General features: G+C 38.3%; 1 protein-coding gene across 1 annotated transcript; it reads left to right on the top strand.

Moving 5' to 3' along the window:
* Positions 1-55: 55 nt before the first annotated feature.
* Positions 56-16,716, top strand: LOC127378138 (alpha-tectorin-like). The gene is made up of 21 exons (XM_051426786.1): positions 56-313; positions 344-405; positions 1,732-1,801; positions 2,754-2,810; positions 3,376-3,461; positions 3,560-3,796; positions 3,874-3,954; positions 4,706-4,802; positions 5,258-5,384; positions 5,913-6,147; positions 7,325-7,481; positions 7,635-7,716; positions 7,802-7,864; positions 8,082-8,278; positions 10,036-10,167; positions 11,140-11,327; positions 11,722-11,876; positions 12,619-12,864; positions 13,239-13,398; positions 13,817-13,909; positions 15,216-16,716. The coding sequence occupies exons 4-20, from the start codon at positions 2,765-2,767 to the stop codon at positions 13,907-13,909; spliced, it is 2,382 nt and encodes a 793-aa protein (XP_051282746.1). The 5' UTR covers positions 56-313; positions 344-405; positions 1,732-1,801; positions 2,754-2,764; the 3' UTR covers positions 15,216-16,716.
* Positions 16,717-16,926: the final 210 nt, after the last annotated feature.

Genomic DNA, 16,926 nt, shown 5'->3' with positions numbered 1-16,926 from the left:
GAGCAAAACACTAGTTAGCTCGTTGGTGTTTTGCTAACATGAACTGTGAGCTGTCATTGTTGTGAACGTCGCCTGCAGGCTGAACCGAACTCACTGAGACTCAACCAGTTTGTGGAAAATGTGAAGAATCTGTGGGGACGTCACCAAGATGAAGATCACATAGAAACACAGAGAGGAAGATCAGTTCCCTCCACACAGAGACAGCAAGAACACCAACCAGTCCCCTCAGAGTCCGGCTGCACATCAGATCCAGATCCAGGTCCCGGTCCCGGTCCAGATCCAGGTCCAGGTCGAGGTCCAGATCCAGGTCCAGGTCCAGGTCCAGGTCCAGATCCAGATCCAGATCCAGGTCCAGGTCCCGGTCCAGGTCCCGGTCCAGGTCCCGGTCCAGGAAGCCTCCAGAAGGTAAAACTACTCTTTATGCTCTACTGCACTTATCTGAGGTCTGTATATTTCCTATTTTATTGATCAGTATCAATAACAGTATCTGATCAGTGAACACAAACAGTGAACTCAGTAACTGCAGTTTGATTATTTCCTGTGAATATTGATCAGAGATGAGTTTTCTTGATATATTGATCCATTCTCTGACTTCTGTATTTTTATCTTTTTTAACAATCAGACTTAATATTCTTCTTCAACAGATTCACTGTTTATTGATCTATCAGCTGTTTGCTTTCTGATGCAGGACGAGGCTGTTGATCAGAGACTGAAGCTCTGTCAGTGTACACTGTGATCAATAATAAAAATAATGATAATAATAATAATAATATACACTGTGATCAATGATAATAATAATAATAATATACACTGTGATCAATAATAATAATATAATAATAATAATAATAATAATAATACACTGTACAATGATAATAATATAATAATAATAATAATAATAATAATATACAGTGATCAATGATAATAATAATAATAATATACACTGTGATCAATAATAATAATAATAATAATAATAATATACACTGTGATCAATGATAATAATATTAATAATAATAATAATAATAATATACACTCTGATCAATAATATAATAATAATAATAATAATAATAATATACACTGTGATCAATGATAATAATATTAATAATAATAATAATATACACTCTGATCAATAATATAATAATAATAATAATAATAATAATATACACTGTGATCAATAATAATAATATAATAATAAAAATAATAATACTGTGTTCTGTATATAAAATAAAGCTTTATTCTTTCACTGCACTGTTAGCTTTAAATAAATGAACACAGGGATGTGTGTAAGTATGTTTGTCACTGCATTATAATGATCATTATGATAATAATCTTTATATAAATAATCAAATAAATACATGATAGTTAAAAGCAGGGATTATTGTCCTGTGCTGTTGGGGAATCAGATATACGGTGACAGCTGTATAAAGGCTGTGTGTAATGTAATGCTGAATGATACAGCAAACGAGTATTTCGAAAATGTTTGTTATTAATCTCCTCCAGGATCCGAGGCGTTCACTGCCTTCGTTACCTCCTGTTGATCATACCAGAGTTCAGGGATCCAAATAATTATCAGTTTGATCCACCGTTACCTCCAGGTCACATTCTGTAAAATCTTCTTCCACCATTTATCCTCAGAACCTCTCGAAATAGTCGGGGTGTGTCTCCAGACATTTACAGTGAATGGTTTTATGAATCTGATGAACTGCGTATGCTTGTTTTCTGTTCTGTGTTCAGCACCTGAACGTACAGAGTTTCTACATCTGCAGCAGTTTAACCTCAGACGCACTACAAGAACTTAAAGGAGGTTAGAACTACTTCCTGCCTTTAATCTGGATCTGTTGTGGTCATTAACAGCATTAATATCCTCCGGCTCTAGGTGGGTGGTCGTCTGTCTCGACCAGTTGGGGTGAGAGAGAGAGAGAGAGAGAGAGAGCGAGAGACAGACAGACAGACAGACAGACAGACAGACAGACAGACAGACAGACAGACAGACAGACAGGTGCACAGCAACAACAGTATTGGCAATGGCAATCTAACAGGACCATGGCAGAAGGCTCCACCAGGATCGATAAGAACCTGCGAGACGAGAAAGCACAAGAACTCCGGGGAAGAAGTGAAGTTAGTAACATGCATTAATGGAACATGAATGAGTGCAGAAAGAGAGAGGAAGAGAAGAGCTCAGTGCACCATGGGAAATCCCCCGATAGTCTAGGCCTATAGCAGCATAACTAAGGGATGGTTCAGGACTCACCTGATCCAGCCCTAACTATAAGCTTTATCAAAGAGGAATGTCTTAAGCCTACTCTTGAATGTGGTGAGGGTGTCTGCCTCCCGAACCACAACTGGAAGCTGGTTCCACAGGAGAGGAGCTTGGTAACTGAAGGCTCTGGCTCCTGTTCTACTTTTAGAGACTATAGGAACCACAAGTAGCCCAGCATTCAGAGAACGTAGTGTTCTAGTGGGGTAATAGGGTACTATGAGCTCTTTAAGATATGAAGGGGCCTGACCATGAAGAGCTTTATAGGTGAGGAGGAGGATTTGAAATTCTATTCTACATTTTACAGGGAGCCAATGAACAGTGTTTGTTTGGACCATCTTGTATTTCTGGCTCTGTGGCTCATTATAGAGGAACAGGTGATGACTGCAGGTGTTTGAGGGACGAGTTCAACCTGTTTGTCGTCTACAGTCTCTCTGTTCTCTATGTTTCACATATTTGTTATTAATTATTATTAACGTACTGAATGTGTCTCTGTCAGCCTCCTCCAACATGCTCCGCCTCCTGCTCTACCTGTCTGCGCTCAGCCAGCTCACAGGTAACAACTCACCTTCCTCCAGCGCTCAGTGGCGCCACCATCAGTCCAGACTTTATCCGCCAACTTTTTAAGACTTAAATCTTAAAACAATTTAACTGTAATGTCAAAATATATTTTTTCTCTAAATAGTAAGTTCAAATATTATAATACATTATATATTAATACAATTTTAATCTTCCTAATTCTCATCTTAAAATATAACTTTTTTATTACTTTTAATATTTTTTTCCCTAAATGTTTTGACTAATGCAGAAATATTATGAGTTTAGTTATATATTAGTCTTTAATATATTATAACTATATTTATTAACCAATTTCCAAATACAACTTTATCTCAAAATATTAAGACGTTAAAATATTTCCACTTTTTGTCTAAAAGCCTTGAAATATTTTTGTAATAGTGCAATTTTAATGTTAACATAATATAATATTCTCTTTGAATATTAAAATAAATACATATATAATCAAATAAAAATATATTTTTTTCCCTTTTATTGCAAACATTGTTATTGATGAAATTATTACTTTACTTTTGTTGGTTAACGTTTATATTTGCTGTCTGCAGGTGCGACGGCTCCACTGTACTCCAGTCAAATAAACATCAGCAGCTGTCCGATCCCGTACTTTGGAAAACTTTACCAAACTCTATATGTCAGTAAAGTTTATCTTAGCTTTAGCCTCAGTCTGTTAGCATTGTATCATAACCTGGGGCCTTTTTTTATTGGTTGTATTCTCTCTGACTTCCGCAGGTGAACATCAGCACCAACGGCACACTTGCAATTTGTTTTAACAACTATTTCAGCGAAGGAAACGAGAACGACTGTCTGCTGTTGGATTCGCAGGGATACCTGCAGAACGTTTCCTCAAAGATCAACACCTCTACTGCTAACTCTGGATCGCAGTTTCATGTTGCTCTCGGGCAACTTGCCGGCTCGTCGCCATGCTCTGTGACCCTGATGATGCAGGATAACGCCACCAGCACTCAGGTGAGTCCTGTGCAGATAACAAACCGGACTCTTTGTTTCCTGACAGTTTCTGGACTTTGTGTGTTTCGTGTTTCCAGTTGACCACTGAGATGCGTCCGTTCGGGTACCAGGCCGCTGTGCTTCTAACCATTGCTAATTCCTCCCTGAAGCCGTTTCTGGTGAGTACTCATGTGAGATGTTCGGGGGGAAAGTCTACATGTGTTACGACTTGTTTTTTAACAATGACAAAATAATTGAGTCATGAAGAGCGGTGTTTATTTTTACTTTTATTCAGCAAGAAAAATCTGTACGTTTACGTTTTTTCACGTCTATTTGACAGATTCTTTTTTTGAATTTTTAAATACATGTAAATTATATGAATAAAATTACAAAAATGTAACTGATCAACAATGTTAAATAACATGACAAATCTGTAACTGTAAACAATCAGAACATTTTTGCTCATTTAAAGAAAATGTCCTATTTTTTAAGTAAAAAGATTAAAATACATTTGCAAATCTATAATTTTTTCACAGATATTTACTGTTTATTTAATAGATAAAACTTTTAAATTCAAGTTTAATACTGTTTTACTTTGTTGTGTATTTGTTGTGTAATTTTAATGTATTAGTTGGTTAACTGACAGATATGTTGTATAATGATGGAAGTAGAATAAATGTTGTTTATCAGTGTATAAGCATTGGTAAACTGTCCAAATACAGTTGTTATCAGTGTAAACAGCAATAATTACTGTAATCTCACAGATAATGACTTTTATTACACTTCTATAACTTTTAACATTCACATTAAAATAATAACAATCCAATAATAACAGCACTCTGCTGTAAATGGAAGTCTGATTATTGTATTATAGCAGAGTTCACCTGGATTTACAGATCATTGCATTTTTAACTGTTGTATTTGCTGCAGGAGTTCAAAGTGCATGTCAACGGTGTTGAACTGCGTAACTGGAATATTACAAAGGGCCAAATGCACTACAAGGACATGAGCAGCTGCAGACATTCAGGTGAGCAGAGCCAGCGGGTCTAAAGGGACAGTTCACCCAAAATACAGAAACACATAAAAATAAAAAAAATAATTTGAGATATTTCTGCTTATTGATTTTATTTCATCTTAATTTAATTCAGTTTCATTTCCTTTTACATTCAATTTAAATTCTTACATTTAAATTAAATAAAATTTTCATACTCATATTATTTTCATTTCGGATTTATTTGATCATATTTTATCACCAGTATTGTTTTAATTTATTGTATTTTAATAAAATTTACTTCAATTTATTTTTATTGTGCAAAAACAAAAAGTACAACAACTGACTGTACAGATACAACGGTGGTAAACAGGAATAAAATACAGTAAAACAAACAGTTAAATACAAAAGATGACGTGCAGAACAATAATCTACAGCTATTGCTGTTATTTACCGTCTGATCAACAGTCAGTAATCTGTGTTTTTTCCAGGTCTTGTCTATGAAACGGACACAGTGGCGTGCGACTCTGAGCACTCCTCCGTCGTAACCTGTAACGCGACGGCGGCTCTCAGTGTCAGCCCCTGTGGCTCCTTTACGCGTTGCCATGGAAACGGCCAGTAAATATGGTTTTTTTTATATTTATACCCCATCGAATGTTTACACTGTAAAACCTGATGAGTTAGTTCCACTCAATTACTGGTTTGAAGTGAAACTGAGTGTCTTAAACCATTTAAATGAATTAACTCAAACATTTAAGCATGAAAGATATTTAATTAACTTGCGTTACATCAATTCCATTCAGTTAATTGTTCAGTTGTTGCTTCAACAATACATATCCTACGAGTGCAGGATGAGCCATCAACTACTTTTATTGATTATCAGGAAACTCTAAAATACCATTAAGAATATCTGAAAATACCTAAAACAGGACTTCTTGTCCTCGATTCTGACTTCATGGGACTTTAAGTCAGTTATTCAGTCTTGTTGTTTTAAGAAACATTGCCAGTAGGGCCACTTACAGTATCTCCTCTGCTGTATTGTTGATGCTATAACTCAACATCAAGACTTCCATCATTGTTGCACTGTTAAAAAAAGTGTCAGTATTTGCTAAATATCTAATGATGCTACCTGCCCTCCCCTGTCAGGTGTGTGTTGAAACCCACCTGCACTGTGACTGGACCCGCTGTCATCGATTTCAATGGCAATGTGACCTTTATCCAGAATCGCTGTGCGTACACTCTGATGTCACTTCCGGGCCTTAAGCTGCTTGCCACCTTCCAGGAACGCCGCCGTAAAGACATTAGTTTTTTGGACAGTGTGATCCTGCGTCTGGATGGGCCGTCCGTGGACATTAAACTGGGACAAGGCGGGAAAGTACAGGTAAGCTACCTACAGCTACAGAGAGCAATGAGACAGTTTAAAGGCTCTGTCACACCAACAACAAAAAAGAAAATTCTCAGTGAATTCAATTCAACAGGAAACGGTGAAATACGTCAACTACTCTAGTATGCTGATGATACTCAACTATACATTCCAGTTGGACTTGACAATCCTTTGACTTTACAACCTCATTATCAGCTATGGAGCTTTATTTAAAGTTCCCTGTGTGTAGGATTTAGTACCATCATTCAGATTGCTACTCCCTCACTTCACCCTACCCTTCCAAGTGCAAAGGAGGAACTAAAGTGACCATGAAACATGCAAAAAGCACAAATGTCCCTATCTAGAGCCAGGTAACATAGGTAACAAAACACAATGATTCTTATTTTCTGGTGATTATACACTAATGAAAACATATCTTTGAATATTATATTCCATTTTTGACAATAGATCCTCCTCAGTATTACACATTGGAGCTTTAAGCAAAAATTTAAATTAAAGGCGAACTGAAAATTAAAGGAGAAAAGAAACAGAAGGAAACTGGACGTTGAAATAAGAACCTGATACATCTGAAATCCTGAAATGGAAAATAGAAAAAATTAGATTGCTCAAATTAAAAGTGTTACTACAAAAGCTGATATTGTTTAGTGATATTCACTTTCTTTTATCTTTTTAACATTTAATAATGGTCCAATTATTGTGAATACAAAAAGTATAATAATCTATTGGCCATTTTCTCTTTTCATTTCTGAACAATTAACAAATATTATTAAAGGATTTGTATAAAAAATTCAATTCACCATTTTTGTTAGTCTTACCTACAACCACCAACTGAAGGTTGTTTCTGCCACTGACAGACTCAGATTGTTATTCTCAGTGTCTGACAGCATTGTGGAAAGGATCCCTACAGAGATAGACCTTTAGTCTAACCACAAACCAGAAACCATCTTTGTTAGTCTTTCCAACAATCACCAACTCTGGTTTGGTCAAAATAAATTCTTAATTCATCAAGAATAGTTAGATGTGAAAATATTTGTGAAAAGGGATGCAACATAAGATAATCCTTGGGGACAAATGTTCCCATCAAAGTCTGTCCACTATCAGGCTCAGATTGTTATTCTAAGTGTCTGACAACATTATGGAAAGCTAACTGGTGCCTCTCCCCGTCCCTCTGCAGCTGGACAACACAACGCTGAGCCTGAACAGCTCGTCTCAGACGAAGCACAACGTGGAGCTCTCTAAGGATCAAAACGGAGTCACCGCCAAAGTGTTGCTCTCCAACCTCACTGCTTTTATCATCTTTGATGGCACCACCGCACAGATCCGCATGAATGGTACAGAAAAGTCATCATTATAGGGAGTAGTGTGCATGCGGAGGCACTAATTGGCATACTGTGTCTTGTTGATGAACAGACCAGAGTGAATGAATCTGAATTACAGTTCGATGGTGTAACATTTTTAATCAGTGTTTGTTAATCTGTCTCTAGGATCGGCCTCCCTGCAAGGTTTATGTGCAAACTCCAGCAGCTCTCTAAGTGAAGTCAAGTTCACCGAGTTCAGCTCTGCTAGGTAAGACCTCGTCACCAAACACCTGAACATCCACTGACTGCTGCTTCCTCACACACACACACTGTGTTCTTCCTCTGCCCATTAGCTGCGAGACGGAGCACAATGACACCGTTGACAGTCGGATCAACTGCACCATGATGACTGAACAGTAAGTGGAAACGCACTTAAACACATATCACATATCATATAGCCCTTCCAGAAACAAGCCAAATATTCTTGTATTACTTTTCTAATTCAAAGCATGCTGATTATTTTCTTTTTAGACAAATACATTTCCAGAAACTTTCTTGAGATTCCTTTTAACAGTGAATGCAGGACTTCATTTTACATCGTTATATAAATACACTGTTTATCTCCAACAACAGCTGTAATCTCCTGAAGGAGGCGCCATTCACCTCCTGCAACCACATCGACCCAGAGCCCTACATCACCGCCTGCAACAACACACTGTGCAGATACCCGGCGGTGGACAGTCTCCAGTGTCAGTTCCTGGAGGCCTACGCCAGAGCCTGCGGCCTCCTCAATGACACTCAGGATGGCTGGAGGTCAAAGACCCGCTGCTGTGAGAGCATCCTTCAGTTTTATTGTCCGGTTCCCCATTTACAAACCATCCAGGCTGCATCAGAGGGGTGGAAAACTCACTGTCACACCGTCATGGCAATTTTTGTAATACACTTGCTATTAATGAAGCAACTTCATGGAAGCCATTCAATTTCAGGCAGCAGCTAGCAGCAGTGCTAAGGCTAACACAGACTACACCAAGGTAGCTCTACAGGTTGAAATCATACATGTATTAAAAGTCCTAGATATTGGACGCCAAGATGGTGCCTACTCAGTTTAATGAGAACTGGTAATCTAAAAAGGTTGGCCCTCCCATAGCTGCACCGGTGTAAATATATATTCTGAGAGATTTTCTAAAAGCCTGTTCTGCCAGCATATCGTAACCGTGAACCACGTTAAACCATAATTATTAACACCAATGCTGTATCCTGTAGGTACAGCGGCCACAACATGCAAACAAATTTAGTAGTGGGAAATATTTACGTGTTATCTGGGTTTCGCACAGGGGCGTGGAAAAATGGCATGACAACAACCCACAATCTGCAGCCGAAGCCGAAGGTTTGGTGGTTGTACCTCAGTGTTAGCCGCCTTTTTATAGGGGCAATAGAATCTAGTGCCTCGAGGAATGTGAGTATTAATATGACTGGGGGGGTGGATTCATTTAGGCTAACATACTCCTCGTGGGACAACCAGGTCTCAGTAAGACAAAGTAAATCAATATCATAATCTGATATTAATTCATTCACTAAAACAGCTTTAGAGGACAGAGACCTGATATTTAACAGCCCACATTTCATTCTCTTATTTTGTGCTACTGAGGAGTTGGTTTTAATTTTTATTAGATTTTTATGTTGAACTCCTCTTGTTTTTATTTCTTTAAATAATTTAGGTGGTCGGGGGACAGACACAGTCTCTATGGGGTTTTGGGTGGGTGACTGTTCTAAAGAAAGAGCAGAGAAGTGTGTAAGACAGCAGCTCTGCTTCCTGGTCCTAACTCTGGACTGTCAGGTTTTAGAAATAAACTTTGCCATATTTCTAGATAAGAGAGCCGCTCCATCCAAAGTGGGATGGATGCCGTCTCTCCTAATCAGACCAGGTTTTCCCCAAAAAGGCTTCCAGTTATCAATGAAGCCCACATCGTTTGCTGGACACCACCTCGACAGCCAGCGGTGGAATGACGACATGCGGCTATACATGTCATCACTGGTCAGATAGTGACCTCTGATTAGCATAATTGCGTTACATTTATCTTTAGCCAGCAGTTTTAAATAGGATTGGATGTCACCCGCTCTGGCCCCAGGGATACATTTAACTGTGGCCGCTGGCTTCACTAACTTCACATGCCTAACTATTAAGCTGCCAATAATCAGAGTTGGTTTCTCGCTGTGTCGCTGAGTGGGGAAAATCTATTGGACACATGAACCTGTTGGTGGTGAACTGTGGGCTTCTACTGCCTGGAACTATGCTTCCTTCAGACAGTCACCCAGCCTCCCTGGCTTCCAGGCTGCTCTTCATCACTGCTTGCAGCTTTAATTCCTTTTTTCCATAGTCTTTTTATTTTCCACTGCACCTACATTTAAGAACCAGTAGGAATCAGTAAGTTTTTTATTGGTACCTGATTCATAAGGTGCATTACTGTCAGACGGCCCTGGCCTCCCCCTAGTCCATTAATTCCTGATGGACACTTATTTCTATTTATTTCATGTTTAAAGTGAGTTTATTAAAGTTACTTTCTGATTAAATTATTTCTCTTGGCAGCCCCCTCTCAGGGTTTCTGTCAGGACACCTACTGCAGTGATCATGAGTTCTGTGGTGAGGATATAACTGGTCGATCCAACTGCCTCTGTCGGGCTGATTTTGCTGCCAAGTACAAATCAACAGGTGATTTAGGTAAGACAGCTGTGACACAACAAACTGATCCTTATGGTCTCAGGTATTACACTCTGTGTAGCATCACAGACTTCACAAGTTAGGTTTCCCTAAAGTTGTTGCACAACAACAAAAAGTATTTAAGACAAGACTAATGGATCGGCACATTTAACTGCTGCTTCCCACCGAAGATGCATTTGTGTTTTTTAAAGTTGAGCGGTGATAGAAACATTTTCTCAGAACCCTGAAATTCACTGTTAACATACATATTTTATGATTTTTATTAGTTCTTGACTTTGTTTTTATGAACAATAAGTAAAACTTTTCTGCTAATATTCACTATTATCCAAATACATGCAAGCAGGTACATCAGATTCAGCCTTAACTCAGCATTCTCAACCATCATTTTCTTAAAGACTCTTTAAGTAGCCTGGTAAGAAGAGAATTGCAGCAATCCAGCAATGTGTAATAAAACCGTGTATCAGCATTCAGGTTCATTGTCAGTTAGAAATAGTCTAACTTTTGCCTCTGGCCAGCCCTGAAATCTGATTGGCCACCTCATTATCCTTCCCTCTGCCACTCCACACTGTCTTTTAGAGGTTGTAGTGGGCTCTGTTTTAGTGAACATACTGTTATCATATGAAATTAGATGACTGAACACATCCATTGGTACTAACCATGTTGGGAAGGAGCCTAAATAACACTGGACATTTTGAAAGGGATCTTCTGGCCTGCTATTACACATTGCTTGGATTACTGCAACTCTCTTTTTACCAGCCTACTTAAAGAGTCTTATGGTTGTTAAAATGGTAAAATTATGGTTAATGATAATTAATTATTAATGCTGAATCTGGTGTACCTGTTTGCACCCTGGCCAATATCAAAAGTCTGTGACACAAAATCAGCCACACTAACTATAACTTTCTTGTCTAGAAGATACCAGTCAGTACTGCATGGATAAGTGTTTTATTTTACTTTTTTCCTGGTGTCCAGGTGACCCGACGGTCTGCGGGAACAACACTGCTACAGTTTCTCTGCCGGGTTGTCTCCTGACAGAAAGAGGCATCAACCACTCTGTTTTACACCTCAACAACGACAGCTGTAGAGGTTATATGGATGAAAAGACCCACATAATGACCTTCAGCTTCAACAGTAGCAACCCCTGTGGGGCAGTGATCTTGGTGGGCACCTCTCCTGCACTAAAGGCCTCCAACAAAGGAGATCGCCTTACAGAGTTTGAAGTCTCCTTTTTGTGTTGGATTTGGGGGGCACTAAGTCCAACAATTTTTTGCAACTTTCTGACTGACAACCTGACAATCACGCCTAGTTTACACAGTGTTTGTCTCCCACTTGCTCTCTTTTTTAATTCTTCACACAACTACTTCTGTCAGTTTGCACATAAACAACTGAGTGCCACGTGATGAATGTTTGTATGATTCACGGTAATATTAATGTAGTCCATTCCAATCCAACAAGCATTTATTTTGAAGCAGACTGAGACCTTAAAGATTAGTTATGTTTGTAGCACCTCTGATATCATGCAGTAACACTGTCTGAATCTCTGTGAACTTGCAGGCTGACAACAAGACAGTTACCTACAAAAACACCATCAAGACAACCGACAGCAACTCGTCTGCTCTGATCTCTCGCCAAAGCACCATAAACCTCGACTTCTCCTGCTTCTACAGCCAGCCGGACGACAAACAGATAACTTTCAAAATCAAAGGAAGGTGAGTAGTTCAACCATCTTAACCATCCACAGCTTTTAATAATTTATATATTCTTTTGATTTGTTTTTTACAGTTAAAATGTGAAACGTTTTGTAACAACAGGCTATCCCAATATAATGTGAAATGTTTTATGATATAACAAAATAAATAATAGCTTATTGTTATAACAAGATATTTTCCTGTAGTAAACCATTGGAAATGAGGTGCTACATCTTAGGGGCTATTTATTCCATAAATTCAAACAAATACAAACTTATCACTTATGAAAAAAACGTTTATTTTGTTATAACGTGTTATAAGTTATTACGTTATAACATTTTATACAGTAACTTATAACAATATAACAATATGAGTTATGCGTTAACAGAGAACGTTCTATAACAATAAGTTATCTTGTTATAATGAGAAATGGTTCATGTTAAGATAAATAAGATATTGTTACAACAAGATTTTTTAGTTATGTCGTGATAAGTTTATATGTCGTATTAACGTGAAAATATCTTGTTATTGATATAATATAATAATAAACTTTTCGCATTATAATGTGATACTGATCCATTCGTCTTTTTCTGGGGTGGCAGCAATACGCTGTCGTTATCCAATAGCTGTTGTATTATTATAGTTTATATTTCCTTACACAAACAATAATGAGGATGGCTTGACTGACTTTAAGACTATTTTTTTAGGTTAAGGTGAGTGTAATTTTCCAGAACATAAATGTGTGTTTGTGTGTGTTCTCTAGCACTGGGCTGCGGCAGGTTGTATCTGGAACTTGGAATTACAGTTTGTCTATGGGCATGTTCAGTGACGCTGAATGCACTAAACCCATCAACTTTACCAACGGGGTCACGATGGGCCAAACCATCTACATCAACCTGGACACCGACGGGCTGGATGGCAACGTAATCAACCTTGTGATCGAGTCTTGCTCTGCAACCAGCAAGGCAAATGACAATGGTGGTCCGAAGTATGACCTCATCAAAAACGGGTGAGTAGTAGGTACTGTTTCCAGACTACAACCGTGTGCACACTGTCACCATTACATCACCTGTGCACACATATAAAGTGCTGTGAAGCCTAGACTTTCAGGTTTTGGGGTTAGGGTTAGGGTATATTAGGGTAGCCAAGGGTACATTTATATATATATATACATAGATATATAATAACAGAATTTTGAGCAGATTATTTCCTGTGAATATTGATATTGTATATATTGTTTATTGCCATTAGCCATTTATGAATTTAGTCGCTGACATTAAGGTCTGAAGATCTGAACGTGACTCAAATTATAATGGTTCAGAATTGGATGTAGACTACCGGTGATCAAACTTGTGACTTGTATGTTTTGTTGTCTCTGAGCAGCTGTGGGAACCCGAACGACAAGTCGGTGAAAGTCTTGAAAAACAAAAAAGGGGGAAGCATCATAGCCTTCGAGATATTTAAGTTCAAAGGGAGCAACAGCGGCGTTTTCCTGAACTGCAAAATGAAGCTGTGTGTGAAGAACAACCCCAGCTGTCAGCCGGTAACACGTCTACACATACACACAAACCCATATTATTTTGGTTTTGTCATTATTATTCTTTAAAGATACTACAGTTCACAGAATGCTAGTCCTCCTGTTGGTTGTTAAACATGAAACTATATATTTGTGAGGAGTTTTCTCTGAAAGTCTTCAGTAGAAACCAGTGAGCTTGGAGCTGACAGCCACTGGCAGGAAGTCAGACAGTACTGAGAGACTAACATGTTGTTGTTTGGGTGTAAACATGGGATTCTTTGACAATAAGGAAAATACAGATAACACCAGATAACTCTAGCAAAACTCTGCAAAGGTATTCAAGTCAAATACAGTTATATAACAGCACCAAACCCTCACATTAGAGAAATCATTGATCAAAAGAACTGGTGTGTAAACTTTCTCTATGTCTTTAACTGTGTATCAGAAATGCCAGCAAGGTGGGAGGAAACGGAGATCTTTGAGGCCTTTGACCTTTGACGATGAAAACCCAGCCATCGTCACTTTGGCCTGGACTTAGGTAACACACGACTCTGCTGCTGCTTTCACTGACATCCAGGAGAATTTAGTTTCATTAGATATACATTAGAGTTCATTTGTGGTGAACCTTTACCTTTAAAATTGTCTGGCCAACTGGGCAAAGACAACAATAAACAATTTACGGTTCGTTCAGCAGATTCTGGAGCTTCGAGGCAACAGCGACAAAACAGGCAGACTGGAAAACAGGGGAGAAAGATAGAACATGGAAAAAGAAAAAAGATGTATTTGTAGTCACATCTTACGTTAGCTAATGTTAACAAAACTCTAGCTAACTACCTAGCTAGCTTACTTAGTTATCTAGAGTTTTGCTAGAGAGCAAAACACTAGTTAACTAGCTAACTAATCTGCATTAATCATTAACTGACTAGTTACATCTGATAGCTAATGGTAGCAAAATGGTAGCTAACTAGCAACAGTTGATGTAGATAAGCTAGCTAGTTAGCTAGTGGTTTGCTAAGATTAGCTAATTGATGTAATTATTATTTTTATATATATCTTTTATCTTTTAACCATCTTCAAAATGTGGTTGTCTTTTCAGCATAGATTGGCCTAGCATATAGCATATCTAAGTACAGGAAAGGAGGAGGTTGCTTAACTGTGATTTGAGCACAGATCAAAAAGTGATCGGACCCAAACGCTGGAAGTGTCAACTTTCTGCCCGAAGCACTGTTGCAGCCAGCAGTGTGCTGACGTATGGCTCAAAGTTTTGCACGGAGGACTGCTCTGATTGGTGATTTATCAAATTTGCAGAAAAGTTTTCACAACATTGCAAGTTTGACAGTTTGATCTGAGTTTGGTGCGTTGAGCTGGACGGACTCACTGAGAATGAGCTGTCAATCACAAGGTAGCCCCGCCCTAAAGCATACCCTGCTTTATGGTCTGTTTTACTCTAAATGGGACCATCAGTTACTAAATGAACATCATGCTGTATGGAAGAAGACTGAAACTAGAGACTGAGACCAGAAACTCATCAGGAAACTGTTCACTGAGCTCATAAAGGAAGTCAGAAGTCGGCTCATTTCTCCATAAGACTGCATGCCAGTGGAGCTCCCCCTGCTGGCCTTTGCATAGAATGCAGGTTTTTAAGACACTTCCGCATTAGCTTCACTTCACAGACCCAGAAACTCTGTCTATTATATATGCTGTCAATGGTCCTTACCCAAACTGGCCTGCTTTTACATTACTTGGTATATGCCATAGCCGTCCTCTAAAATTGCTGGTGATAAAGTACCTAGTTACAGTAAGGACTGATAACTAACACTAGTTTGTTCTGATTGTCTTCTCAGCTTGTTTCCACGGCGTCTCGGACTGGCTGACTGGCTGTCGACCTTCAGAATGACTTCCAGACTTTTGCTTTATCCCAATCAAGGGTCTTGATATCTGAATCCATTAAGTTTTAGAATGACATGTTCTAAAAAGATTAGCTCACTCATCAGGCTGATCAGATGTGCCCTCCTCTGTGATTTATCCATCATACAGAGAGTTTAGTTTAGAGTGAGTCAGATCTTTGTTTCACAGGAGTCCACACCACCTTCACACAGCGAATATTGAGGCCACAAATATGTGACCTGTTCTATGGAAGTAACAGGAGAAGCTCTTATGCTGGGATGTCACTTTTGAACCAACTACAACTCACCCAATTGAAAGGGATTCCAGTATATACTAGGTATTTCTCTTACAGTTACTGTTTTTGGAGCAGAGAGCAAAAAGGGGTGACATGACTTTCTATGTCATAACTGTGACTTCACTTTTTTTTTATCAAGACTAAGTTTTCTTTTTACTTTACTGGTGGATTGGGCTTCTATACTTCTCAGATGATTAAATGTCATGATTTCTGTTCAGTTTCTGTCCTCCATTTCGGAGTTCCCAGGCTGATATCCTGGAGTCTGATTCCAGCATTACACATAATGACTAACTGGATGGACTGATTCTGTAATCAGTACAATCATTTTACTTTTAACATTTTTACTTTAATTCATGTTTTCAAATATTATCATGTCATTACACCTATCACATATGTCTACATCACTAACGCATCATACGAACCATTTGTGATGGAGACCCGACCCACAACTTTTCAGTCAGTCGTTTGGTTTCTAGTAAGTTTATCACAGCTGTATGGGAATTTATTCTCGTATAACCAAGAAATCATGATAATATGACAAAAAGTAATCTAATGATTTTAACATGTAGGGAGGGTTTCTTTGCTTTACTGTCCAGCATTGTGGGTTCTCTATGAAATTACTGGAAATTATCAACTGTGATTTTTACATTCGCACTCCAGAAATGAAAACAGTGATGTTTTCTTATTTTTGCCACTAAATTCATTTATTAAAAGGTCCAGTGTGTAGGATTTAGTGCCATCATTCATATCGCGCCTCACTTCACCCTACCCTTCCAAGTTTGAAGGAGTTGTGTTGCAACCATCAACATCAGTTGCCTTACTGACCACAGTTTGTTACTTTACTGTATTTTCAAGTTTCTAATTGTCTGTCCTGTTGATGGAGAGCAGCAGCCGGCAGGCTTTTGTCAGTTCATGTCAGTTCACACTCAGCTGTAGATTCCCTGCGAAAAGCAGTCAGTTGTGAGAGAGGCTTTGTGACAATAAGGTTTAATATGACGAGAGAAAGCCCATCTGAACGCCATGTCAACAGGCTGATTATCTGTTGTCCTCTCTGATACGAGATGCTGGTGTACTGTTTCATCTTCATCTTCTTTGTCTTATTATAAAGTTTGTTTAAGCATCAAAAAGTAAAAAATAAAAAATAGGAATGTGGGTAAAAGACACACATGAGTTTGGGTTTTTTTCAGCACTGTAAATCCTAAAAACACATCTTAATAAAAGAAGTTAGCTAACATAACTTAATCCTCCAAAAAATTCAGTTACACATTCCCATGAATTAAATCCAACTCAGGAAGGGATCGTTGAAGGAATAACTGAGAGAACTGAAATATGTGCATTATTTTAAGTATTGGTGATTTATTTCCAGTATCTCA

This window comes from Dicentrarchus labrax, unplaced genomic scaffold (genome assembly GCF_905237075.1).
Source record: "Dicentrarchus labrax unplaced genomic scaffold, dlabrax2021, whole genome shotgun sequence".
Classification (NCBI taxonomy): domain Eukaryota; kingdom Metazoa; phylum Chordata; class Actinopteri; family Moronidae; genus Dicentrarchus; species Dicentrarchus labrax.
This window is presented reverse-complemented; position numbering and strand designations above follow the sequence as displayed.

Coding starts and splice junctions, on each gene's coding strand:
- LOC127378138 (XM_051426786.1), top strand. CDS start 2,765: ATGCTCCGCCTCCTGCTCTACCTGTCTGCGCTCAGCCAGCTCACAG. Junction 4,803..5,257: donor GAGCAGCTGCAGACATTCAG/GTGAGCAGAGCC, acceptor TGTTTTTTCCAG/GTCTTGTCTATGAAACGGAC. Junction 10,168..11,139: donor CAAATCAACAGGTGATTTAG/GTAAGACAGCTG, acceptor CCTGGTGTCCAG/GTGACCCGACGGTCTGCGGG.